The 13,100-nt window shown below is 33.2% G+C and overlaps 1 protein-coding gene across 3 annotated transcripts in view; it reads left to right on the top strand.

Annotated features, from left to right (window-relative positions):
• The window catches only part of LOC145283845 (phosphoacetylglucosamine mutase-like), a 198,143-nt gene that overhangs the window by 133,539 nt on the left and 51,504 nt on the right, over positions 1–13,100 (top strand). For all 3 annotated transcript variants that reach the window (XM_080132953.1, XM_080132954.1, XM_080132955.1), the window contains exons 11-12: positions 4,353–4,466; positions 5,088–5,189. In XM_080132953.1, coding sequence (XP_079989079.1) covers positions 4,353–4,466; positions 5,088–5,189 — 216 coding nt within the window. The remainder of the gene's footprint in view (positions 1–4,352; positions 4,467–5,087; positions 5,190–13,100) is intronic.

The raw sequence follows: 13,100 nt of genomic DNA on the forward strand, positions 1-13,100 counted from the left end.
ATCATTATTTTTATCATTATCATTATTTTTATTATCATTATCATTATTTTTATTATCATTATCATTATTTTTATTATCATTATCATTATTTTTATTATCATTATCATTATTTTTATTATCATTATCATTATTTTTATTATCATCATTATTTTTATTATCATTATCATTATTTTTATTATCATTATCATTATTTTTATTATCATTATCATTATTTTTATTATCATTATCATTATTTTTATTATCATTATCATTATTTTTATTATCATTATCATTATTTTTATCATTATCATTATTTTTATCATTATCATTATTTTTATCATTATCATTATTTTTATCATTATCATTATTTTTATCATTATCATTATTTTTATTATCATTATTTTTATTATCATTATTTTTATTATCATTATTTTTATTATCATTATTTTTATTATCATTATTTTTATTATCATTATTTTTATTATCATTATTTTTATTATCATTATTTTTATTATCATTATTTTTATTATCATTATTTTTATTATCATTATTTTTATTATCATTATTTTTATTATCATTATTTTTATTATCATTATTTTTATTATCATTATTTTTATTATCATTATTTTTATTATCATTATTTTTATTATCATTATTTTTATTATCATTATTTTTATTATCATTATTTTTATTATCATTATTTTTATTATCATTATTTTTATTATCATTATTTTTATTATCATTATTTTTATTATCATTATTTTTATTATCATTATTTTTATTATCATTATTTTTATTATCATTATTTTTATTATCATTATTTTTATTATCATTATTTTTATTATCATTATTTTTATTATCATTATTTTTATTATCATTATTTTTATTATCATTATTTTTATTAACATTATTTTTATTATCATCATTTTCATTATCATTATTATCATTATTATTATTAATGATTGCTTCTTTAATTTATATTGATAATTTTATCAAATATCATGAAATTACTTAAATACAGTTTTAATTAAATAGCTATTAATTAATAAAAAATAACACAACTTTGCTATATTTTGTTGGATTAAAATTATTTCTTCTAATTGCACGTATCCAAATGGAGAATTCTTCTTTCTCTTTCAGAAAAGAAAAACCGTCCGTTTTTATAATTTCCCCGACACTTTGCTACAGAACAATGAAAAAACATTTTACTGGTGTTACCTAACCGTGACATCATAGATCAGTTAACAGGCCTTCTTGTCTCTCAATGATGGTGGTTGAGTACAAGTCCATGAAGTGAAAGAATAATTACAATATTGAAGAATCCCAATGGTTTTTAATTATAAATTATTTATTTACCAATATAATGATGGTCGGTGGTGTAAACTTACCAAATGTTCAAGATATCTGTTTGTCAAGGGGAAAAAATCACTCGGTAAAGGTTTTTATGTCTCATTTAGGAAGATAATTTTAATTTAATGAGAGAATGCGAACAATGCACCAGATGTGCACAATTATGCTTCAATTTCCAGATTTTGTATTTTATTATAGACTCATGATTTAAAAAAAAAAAAAAAAAAAAAAGTATTCAGCTAGAATCGAAACTGTAGCATTCAAAGCTGGTGACGTTACCACTGTACCAACGTGACACACATATGAACTGATTAAAAATAAACTAAGATGAATGTACAAAATGTTTAATGATTTTTTTCCCCATTTTTCCCCATGTTTGACCCGTTAAAAACAATTTTAACCAACTAAAGGCCCATCAAAGAACAGCCCGTAAAAAATCCAATCATTTGAGGCCCCTAAGCGCCGCTCTGCGAATTTTAGTTTCGAAGGAGATAGTTTGAAAATATGGAAATCGACCGACCAACAGATACAGACATATAGCAATCTAATATAATTAGATTTTTATGGTCTTCCTTAGAAATCGTAAAGTTATTCCCCTTTAGTAGAAAGAGTTATTTCCCTTTATTTGCTGCATTGTCCATTACTGATAGCAAAAACTAGGTCTCTTTCAACATTATTTAATAAAAATTGATTAGAAAATTTAACCATTATACTGTGATTACGGTTTCAATTTCCTCTTTATCTAAAATGTTGCAGTATGATTAGTACGAGTTTCTGGATCATTAGAATCTATCAAATTCTGTGTAGTTCTCAATGGTGTGTATACTCCGTCATGAAGATTTGATAGCCTCATGATTTTATTCAAAACTAGCAGGGCTACTCGACATTGCCCAGGATCCTAATTTCTGTAAATCACCCCCCCCCCATCCAAATTTTTTTTCACCTCAAACAAGGTGTATTACCTCTGGGACACAAGGGCTACTCAGGGAGTTAAGCATTGAGATGTTTATTCACATTATAACCATTAAAACGAGCAACCTTTTGTGCTCCAGAATTTTCGTTTTTACATAGTCACCACCATTCTCAGTGCATTTTTGCCAGGAATTCAATGACATATCTCTGCTTCTGACACACATCCATGACAGGATTGTTTCCTTAGTCTCACACCGTTAATATCTGGAATAGAGAAATGAAACTTTCAATTCATGAATGCATCATTACAGTGCAATTTTCGATCCTTGTAATCCGTTGAGGTGGAATAAAAAAAAATAATAGAAAGTATTACTTTTGGAATGCTCGTCCTAGTACGGTTAAGGAAGTAGGAATCAGAAAAGGAATTCCTAAGTCCAACAGTTCGAAGGAAGAAACTATTAGACTAGAAAACTTTCCAGCATTTATGAACCTTAACAGTGAAGAGGTGGAACTTTGCTGCTTTTAGGTTAGACTGGGATATTTAAAGTAAGGGGACACTAGTGCTATGATTTCATTAGAGCACTTGTAAAATGGGGACAGGGATGCAGCATTGCTGTGATGGAACAAGAGTTGGAGAGTCTTTTGACCCTGTCTTAGAGGGTGTGATATATTCATTAGCCCAGATGCGTCAATAATGCATGGACGAATGGTGGTTTTATACAGATATAGAATATTCTCAGTTGTGAGAAATTTTCTAGCATGGTAGAGGCAGCCCATCTATTGGGACACTCTAAATAGGAAGTTGAGCAGCAAGATGGTTGTTCACATTACATTTAAACTTCTGTATGTTAGCACAATCAGGGAACAGAAAAGGAATTTTTATGTCTGTAGGACGAAACTATCATAGTAGAAAGGTTTCTGTAATTTAGAAACCTTTACAGTAAAGGTGATTTATACAGGGTGAGTCACGGGAAACAGATGTTTTTAAAGAAAACAAAACTCTGCGAATATTTCAACAAGACTACCTTCCTCACTCCCTATCCCTTACTCAAAGGGATGCAAAGAGCGTTCTAAAAACATCCGTTCCTCGTGACTCGCCCTGTAGTATTAAACAATGGACGTTTTGGATTTTCTCAGAGAGGATGCTAGTCTGTCTTCAGTTATACTTTTCAGTGAATCTAATATCCATTTATGGATTTGTATTGCATGTTTATCTTAAAGAATTTTATATTCCCCAATAGTAAACCAATCTAAGTATAACCAATTTCAACGTTGCTTAACTTTGGTGAACTGACGAGAACCAGTTTGTCAACATATTTGTAACTGTATCTATCGCCGAGTTCATTATGTTGCATGTTGAAGAATGTGAAGTCTTGTAGTGTTACGATGGCACTAGTCTGGCATAATCGCGTTTTACACACCAGTTCCCATCAGATCGCCGAAGTTAAGCAATGATGAGCCTGGCCAGTATCAAATGGGTGACCATTTGACTTCCAGGTGCTGTATGTGCTCTCCGCTTATCTCGGCATTGTTTACAGTTGTCCTGGTCTTCTCTTTGCCACTGGACTCAAACAGTGCCGATTCAAGAGAGGTGTGGTTGGGGATTTCGCAACCCTTGCTTCACAATTACACATACAGCTGCCTCTACAGGGGGTATCCTTTGTTTTTCGAGACTCAATGGAAGCATCGGAGTACGAAGTGGTCTCTTTTCTTTGTAAAAATTTAGGAAGAACCCGACATTATAAGTGTTGTAACCCCCCCCCCACTCCTTTCCCCCTCATCCCAACCTGAAGAGGAGGCATTTTGGGTACATACTAATGGCAGTTTGATACCACGGTTCATGAAAATGTCTTCTCTGTTTTTATAAAGAACTCAACTGTAAAATGGTGTGGTATTTTACAACAGTGCTGGTCTGTGTCGCGTGGTATCTGGTGTAATACATACTCTATGCATCCCACATTTCATTACATTTTGTTTTATGTTGTCAGCTAAAGGATGTGCTATTACTGGATTCATACAATTTTTCAATATAAAACAAAAAGCTTTTTTTTTTTTAATTTTTTTCTTTTTTTCTTTTTTTTAAACGTGCAATGTGTTTTTTTCTTCGCTAGGTTGCTACATATGTGAAACAATTGCTAGATACTTGCCAGTTAGATTTGAAGATGGGAAATGTCCTCACCGCTTACTCCAATGGAAGTGCAAAAGAATACATTACAAAAACTTTGGTAAATCATTCCTTTTTCTTTAACTGATTACTTTGGTATTTTACAAGAAAAATAAGAAACAAAAGGATATTTATTTTTCTAGATAAGATAAATATTATTTGTTGCATTATTTGAACTATTATTCTCATCTTGGTTGTTTTTTATTCACAACGTTTCGGCCGATGTAACTTCCGACCATCTTCAGGTGTATTCATACTGAATGTTATTAGTGAATAGTGAAAAATGTTTTATTTGTTTTCCCAAAGAACATAGCCATTAGAAATTGAAACGTAAATAATGCCAGGTCTTTTTAAATTTATTAAAAAAAAAAAAAAAATATAGACTTGGTGCTATTTGCATTTTTAATTTTTAATAGCTATGTTCGTTGGGAAAGCAAAAAAAAAAGCCCAAACATTTTTCACTCATAACATACAGTGTGAATACACCTGAAAAAGGTCGGAGGTTACATCGGCCGAAACGTTGTGAAGAAAAACAACCAAGATGAGAATAATAGTCCGAATAATACAAAAAATAATTATCAATCCTCATCTCAAAAATATACATCCATCAAGATAAATATTTAAACAAATGATTCTGTGCTGTTAATTTTAATTATAAAACGATTTTCAATTTTTATTTTAGGGAGTTGAAGTTGCCTGTACTCCAACTGGAGTGAAACATTTGCACCATAAAGCTACAGAATATGACATTGGTATTTATTTTGAAGCCAATGGACATGGGACAGTAAGTAAAATTACGAATTTTGCTTTTAAATTTTTTTATTAGACATTAAACTTTAATTGAATAATATATACTAGCAGGGTTACCTAGCATAGCAATCATATGCAAGAGTTTTTTCTCAGCAGCAACCTGCATTGTAAGCTAGATATCTTACCCTCGAGTGGCGTATGGGCCTTGATAAGTAGTAATATATTGTTTTTAAAAAACTATTCAAATATGTTTCAACAAATGCCTAAATAAAAACATTTTTTTACCAAGCCACAATAATCGCCAAACAAAGCCTAAATAACAAGTACTATGTGAGTATAACCAAGGCTACCGAGTGTAAAGGCCGATGAACATGACATCATTACCAGATCAACACGTAGTTATATGGTGCTTAAAGTTTCTTGTGTTTAACTACGTGATCACACTGATAGTCATAAAAAATTTTTCGTTGCCCCTTACATGCTAATAGCTATAAAAATTTTTTGTTGCTCCTTGTGGTAATTTTATGAAGATAATTTTAACGTGCATGTATTTTTCTTTTTTTTTAAAGAGAAAGAACAATTCTCCATTTGGATAATTATATAATTGCACATTGGGATAATTTTAATATAAGTGAACCTCTTTTTGAAAATTTCTTGCATGTCTATTGAAGAAAATCGAATATTTCATTTTATTTATTTTTTTAAACTGCAAAACAAACAATTTTTATATGAGAATATTTTTCAGTCTGTTCTTTTAATAATAAATAAAACTTTTCATCAAATATTTTAAAGTTAGAAGCAATTTTTATAACAGTTGTTTTTTTTTTTTTTAATTTTGTTTTATTTAACCAAAACAATTGATGAATTCAATATTTTAGCACCGAGTGTAATTTATTTCTTTGAAATATATCTAAAACTTCAAGTTTGTTTGTTTTATAACATTTACACTGTAAATAATTTACATGACTGAAATGGGGAAATGAAATACGAAATTCTATATTCTCTATTGAGACATACGAACACAAATTCATCTTAAAAATTCATTAACTAATCAATTTTAATTAAAGTTTTGATATGGACTAAAAATAAAGAGTACATTAAATTTTAGTAAACTTTTTCTTGTGTTTTATCTTATAAATAAATGAGTATTTCACAGAATGCGTAAACAGTATTTTTATTCAATGATTGCTCTCTGAAAGCGTTTTCTTTCACTTTCTTCGTATATATCTCAGACTTTTTTTTTCTTTTAATCGTGCATGTATTTTATTTAAAATTTTTTATTTTTTTCGTTTTTGGGGGTAAATTTGATCCATACTTTTATTTCGTGCTTGTTTTTATTTTATTTCATTTTAATTTTTTTATTATCTTCCCTTAAGATTTTTATTTTTTATTTTTTGGTTAAATTATTTTTTCATACATTTTCAACCCCCCCCCCCCCGCTTTATAGTACCTGAAAAAAGTTTTTGTGATTAAATAAACCAAAGAAAATCTTTTGCGCATGCGCTTACAGGGAGCAATCCTTAAATAAAAACACCGTTTATGCAGGGTTCACGTTCCCCGTAAAGTACGAGTAAATGTTGTATGCGCCTTGCTGAAATAACATTTAGAAAGCCATTCTTAACAGGGAGAGGGGCTTTCTAACTATTCCTCACTTTCACCTAACAATTTAATGAAAAAAAAAAAAAAAGATACCATAAAAATTTAATTTAACTTGGAAATACTATGTAAAATATAGCATGGTACATACACTGCACAAGCACCATTATTATTATTATAACAATGATAAAAAAAAAAACTAGATGACATCGGCTGGCACCACATCAACTACAGGGTGGTCAAAAAGTCAGGTAACATTTTAAAGAAAAACGATATTAGCAATACACGTATATTTAAGTACCATACATTGAAATATAAAATGAAACAAACATGAAATATGTTTATTTTGTTAATTGTCGTCCATTTCTCTCTATCAATCGCTGGAAGCGATTAACCACTGATTGTGTAACAAACACGTGTAATCATGTCAGCTGATATCCGCGCAATCTCCTCTTCAATAAATAACTTTAAAGACGCTATTGTATCAGGCTTCTTGCCATAAACGCTATCCTTTACATAGCCCCAAAGCCAGAAATCAGGAGGGGTAGTTTATATATTACACTCAAATATTTAAACAAATAATATTAAACGAATAGAGATTATAATGGATCATATTGTTTTTTCTACCTTTAACATGTTACCTGACTTTTTGACCACCCTGTAGTTGTGAAGGGCCAAGGAGGAAAGACCGAGGTGAGAGAGTACTAAACAGATCTCCACTGGAAGTGTGCAGTTCAAATCTGGTACCTTGCGGGGGGGGCATTTTGTCACCCAAACCCCAGGAAACATCAATGCTGATGCCAACGAGAACTCCATGGCAAACGGTTGTTGCGATAACATGCAATCATCTGCATGAGTGGTCAAGAGGTGGAAAACACTGGAAATCTGGCGAGACTTGTTGTCACTCGGTCTCCAGAGAAAACCACAGGTTACTGCCAGTGAGTGATCACTGATGATGGCCTGTGAGACAACTCATAATGAGTGAAATAATAATAATAATGATGATGATGTCCCAATTCACCATCCTGATTTAATATCGTAGATGTTTACTAAATTTTCTTAGTTTTTAACCAATGTTCACATCATGGTAAGATTATTTCTTTAGTTATAGTATCAACAGTAACAGTTTGACAAATATTACCTACATTGGCTGCAGGCATCTTTTCAGTTAACTGGCCTTCTTCCTCTCGGTTGCCCTGGTATAACCTCCCTAGATTTTAAAACCATGTATTATGCCCATAAAAGCACATTCAGTAACAAAAAATGCTAAATAAAAACAGCACTAGTGACCCATTACGAGAAGCAAACACTTTCTTGAGTCTAGAATAGTATTGCAAGTTAGTATATACTCGTGTTGATTATGGTCTAAATAAGAAATTTGAAATTCTAAACTTTAAAAACCCTGAAAAACCTATTATGTTGTAGAAGTGAGATAGCAAACAACTGTATATGCAGAATAAACTTTACTTTAGAATAAGAATACATAAAATAAAATCATTAAAAAATTAATCTAAACCAGTATCTGAAATAGAAACACACGCATGTTAAAATAAGGTCACATATTAATTTAGCACAATCTCAAAAAAGGGTGAATCACCTCTATATTAAACAATAAAATAAGAGGAAGTAAAAGTTAGCTAATGAAAACATAAACTCACAAGAGGGAATAATAATGAATCTGATTGGTCAGCTAGCTAGATTTAACATTACATACATTATATGAAATTTATACATTTAGGCAGCTATTCAAGCAAAATCAATATTGGCCCATGGACTCGTTAATAACTATGGAACTTTCATTAATATTTTCGATTTTGATATAAAGATTATATGGAAAATCGGAAAAAAAAAAAAAAAAAAATCAAGCAAAATATCTCTGTTGTATTTAATGTCTGCTTGAATATATATAAGCTAGTAGGACCTATATACTGGCGTTGCCTGTTGGAAGTATGAAACAAAGTAAGGATAGCTTCGTACCAGACCCAAATATTTTTTATTTTTTTTTTATTACATTTTCACCCCAAACAAGGCACATTGCCACTTTGGTGTAGGGGGGCTACTATTAGGGGCAGCAACTACTGGGGCACTATGTAGGGATTTGGGCAGCAAGATTTCGGTTCACATTACACTTGAACATCTGCATGTCAGTACAGTTGGGGAAGCAGAGACCTGGAATGGAATTCTAGAGTCTAGCGGTTCTGGGGAAGAAACTACTGGAGTAAAAGGCTCTCTTGCATCTATGGATCTCTACCGTGAAGGGGTGGGATTTAGCTGCTTGTCGGGTTTGTCGGGGGTATTTACGCCGTGGGGGCACTAGTGTCTGCAGTTCTTCAGAGCATTCACCATTAAAATACTTGTAGAACAGGCAGAAGGATGCAACGTTTCATTGATGGGACAGAGACTGAAGCTTAGATGCCAGTTCAGGGCCTATCAGATTGGCGACTCTTTTGAACCTTGTCTAGGAGCGAGAGACTAGCAGCAGATGCACCAGCCCAAATGTGACAGCAATACTCCATACATGGGTGAATGGTGGCCTTATAGAGGTACAGGATATTTTCAGGTGTCAGTAGTTTTCTCGCACGGTAGAGAGAACCTTCCTTCTTTGCAGCGACCCTGGCAATGTTTACAATGTAATTGTTCTAACTCATGTTTCCTGTGAACGTTAGGTCAAGCAGTTTGAAAGATGTGCTCTCAGATAGGGAGTCACTGGCCATTGCTATTGGTGGCAGAGAAGGTTTCTTGTAATTATTGAATGAAACCAGTTTAGTCTTGGCAGCATTGAATGTGACCATCCATTTTTGTCCCCATTCTACTACAGATCGGAGGTCATCCTCTAGTGTTTTTGCCATTTTTTTTAGTTATGTGTTCATTTGTTTTCCTGTCATGCCTGTTATAGAGTGTGGTGTCATCAGCATATATACCCATCTCAGAGGCAGTTTTGTCGGGGAGGTCATTAATAAATATTAGGAACAATAGAGGTCCAAGAATAGACCCCTGAGGCACTCGCGCGTTTATATCATATTGTTTAGATGTACGACCGTCGAGGACAACCTAGATTTTTCTCTTATCTAAGAAGGATTTAATTATGTTGAGTATTCTACCAGTGATACCGTATGATTTAATTTTCCTGAGGAAACCCTCATGTCATATCCTGTCAAAAGCCTTAGATATATCTAGAGCTACCGCTCTGCCCAGTGAATGGTATATACATTCAGAGATTACAGTGAGGATGTCTGCGGTGGAACGGGCTTGTCTAAATCCATATTGTTTGTCAGTCAGAAGTTTAGCATCTGTACGGTGCCGGACTAGAGCATGGTTAATTATGATCTCAAATATTTTGGTGAAAAATGGGAGGAGGCTAATGGGGCGATAATTTGATGGATCAGTTCTTTCGCCAGAATTCTTGAATACTGGTACCACAGAAGCAGTTTTCCAACAGCCCGAAAAGCATGATTCATTAAGGCATTTGTTGTAGAGTTTGGAGAGAACTGGAGCTACTTCGGCTGAGCACTTTAATAGCACAGCTGGGATGAGATCAGGTCCATATGCTTTTGAGGTGTCAAGATTTTTTATGATAGCATGCACCGAAGCAGGGTTTTTAAAATTTTTTTTTTTTATATAGATCGTCTAGCGTGGCGTCTGTCCGCAAAGGAAAGTCAGGCAGGGGGTGGTTGGAAGGGTCCAGTGTGGAGTTGGAGGCAAACCGGCTGGCAAGCATATTAGCCTTGTCGGTTGCTGAGCAAACAACCTTGTGATTGTTGGTTAGTGAGGGAATTGTTGATTGCCCATTATTTACTACACTGTTGTAGATTTTCCAGAAGTCACAAGTTCCTAATTTTTGTGCTTCAATGCGTTTTTTAGTGGTTTCAGTAAATTCTCTCTTAGCTGTCGCTATTTCCTTAACTTTACTTCTAGCTTCTATATACTTCTGTCCGTTTGAACTGGACTTATGTCGGTTAAATCTGCGGTATGCATGCTGCCTTTGAGCAAGGCAGTTGCGCAAGTAGAAGTAAACCATTGGGGAGAGTGGGGTTTGCTATAAAATTTCCGCATGAGAACATGTGCTTTAATTGCTGTTTTGAACCATTCAGTGGTCTCATTTGCGCTCTGTTCAGCAGGAAGAGAAAAAAATATTTCCCCATGGGGCATCTCTGATAAGATCTCTGATGGCTTCCCAGTCAGCCTTTTTATAATATCTCGTTGTTTTGAGCACTGGCTCTTCAGTTTTGGGTCTAGAGTTTAGGGCTATTTCGACCATTATCACTGCATGATCAGCGTTCCCAAGTGGGCTGTCAGCATTTAGAAATCAACTTTTTTTTTTCTGCATTTGGTCCTCTGTTGATTAATAAAAAGAAAATGACAGACTTTTGGTTGCCCAAGAATGGTGCGATATTTTTAAGACCAATGAGAGGAAAGATCAATTTGTCCAGGACATTTGTGAAAAAAAATGTTTCTCTGTTTTGTGTATGTCCACAGCAACAGTTAGTAAAACAGTTTATCGAACAAAAATATTGTTTGTTCTGGAATACAACTGAAAAACCCTCCAAAACACAAATGCAGCTCACATGGGTATATCGTTGTTGAATTAATTGTATTTAAATGAGTTGATTGTCTATGATAATGCGAAGTACATGTATTGAAATGTAAATATTTAATGCTGATATTGCACAGCATAATGATGTTTATTTTAGAAAAGAAAATGCGAGAACCGGCTAATCAATGACTGTGTTGAAATCTGAATGGATGAATGCAATGCTAGAAAAATAGTGACGGCGTGTGACTGTAGGTATGAAATTTGCGGGCGAATCATTTCGTAATTAGACAAAGAAATGTGAGTAATGATTTTTGGCTATCTGGACTCCATTTTTTATTCAGTTGATATGATAATTATTCAGAAAAATTGAGATGTTGAGAGAGCAATGGATTACTGGAATGAAAGAAAACAACTAATGTAATCACTGGAAAAGTCCGATGATTGAAAATGGACGGATGATTATTTTTGTCAAAAATGAGGTGTGGTGAAAAGAGGAAAACAGTAATAAAGTAAAATAATCCTGTATATGATGAGAATGTATGAGAAGAAAGTCTTGAGGGAGTAAGTATTGAGCTACCCCCTCTCTATATATGTTGTTTTGGAGAGTGAATTTTACTGGAACTTGTATAGAAAGGTACAATTTTGGTTAAAAGGGAATTGTAACATTTGGAAAATTTGTACCAGATATAGGCAGCTTGTGTGAACATATTGAATTTTTATGTCATTTGCATTTTCATAGCTATACTGTCTTTTTTGTAGCGGATTCTCTTTCTTCTGATCTTGAGCATGTGGTACAATGAGGAAAGAGGTGGCTGGTTACTTTTAATGCATTTAAAACCAAGCTTTTGTCTTTACATCATCAATGTTCTGATCCCCATCTAGCATCAATTGAAATGAATGCTTCTCGTCTTAGGGAGACTCCATGTTTTGAAAAGCTCCTGGGTTTGACCATTACTCCTGATATGAAATGGAACACATACATCAAATCTGTTGCCAAGGTCGCTGGGAAAATGGTTAGATCCTTTTATCGATCCAGTAGATATCTCACTGCTGATGCAATTCTCTACCCATATAAGAGCCAGGTACGTCCAAGGATTGAGTACTGTTGCCACATCTTGGCAGGAGCTGCTAAAAAGGACTTATCCTGCCTTGACAGAGTTCAAAATAGACTTTGTAGCCTAGTGGGGGATGCCCTTTTCTGTTTCCTGCAACCTCTTTCTCACAGAAGAGACATTGCAAGCCTGTCTCTGCTTTATCATTATTTTCATGGAAAGTGCTCGTCTGAGCTCCAATCTATGGTCCCCCCCCTCACCAAACATTCACGAGAAACACTCGTCTAACTGAAAACACTATCAATAATTTCTCCCACTCTTTATCTGTGCCTAAACCTAAATGTAGATCCCATGAACAAAGAGTTTTTATCTTAGAACTGCACACCTGTGGAACTCTATTCCATTTGCTTGCTTTCCGGCTGACTACAATAAGGTCATCTTCAAGTCTGATGTAAACAAGTTCTTGATAAGTTCTTAAGTAATCCAGTTTACCAAGTTTTTAGTTGTTTCGTTATCTTCAATCAATTACAGCAAAAAGATTTGAGAAACAAGTACGTAGAAAGACCCCCCCCCCCCCGTATAATTTTTATGTTTGCGAAAATATATGCAGACCTAACATGGAAGTTTTACAGTAATTCAAAAAACAAAAATAAAAACATTTATTCAATTATATATTTAAAAATTTAAAAAGAATCGGTAATTTAGACCAGAACCAGTAATTATGTTCGAATTGGGAAAAATTTTGGAAATATCTCATCACTAA

This window comes from Euprymna scolopes, chromosome 8, assembly GCF_053919585.1.
Source record: "Euprymna scolopes isolate OS-2025 chromosome 8, ASM5391958v1, whole genome shotgun sequence".
In the NCBI taxonomy this organism is placed as follows: domain Eukaryota; kingdom Metazoa; phylum Mollusca; class Cephalopoda; order Sepiida; family Sepiolidae; genus Euprymna; species Euprymna scolopes.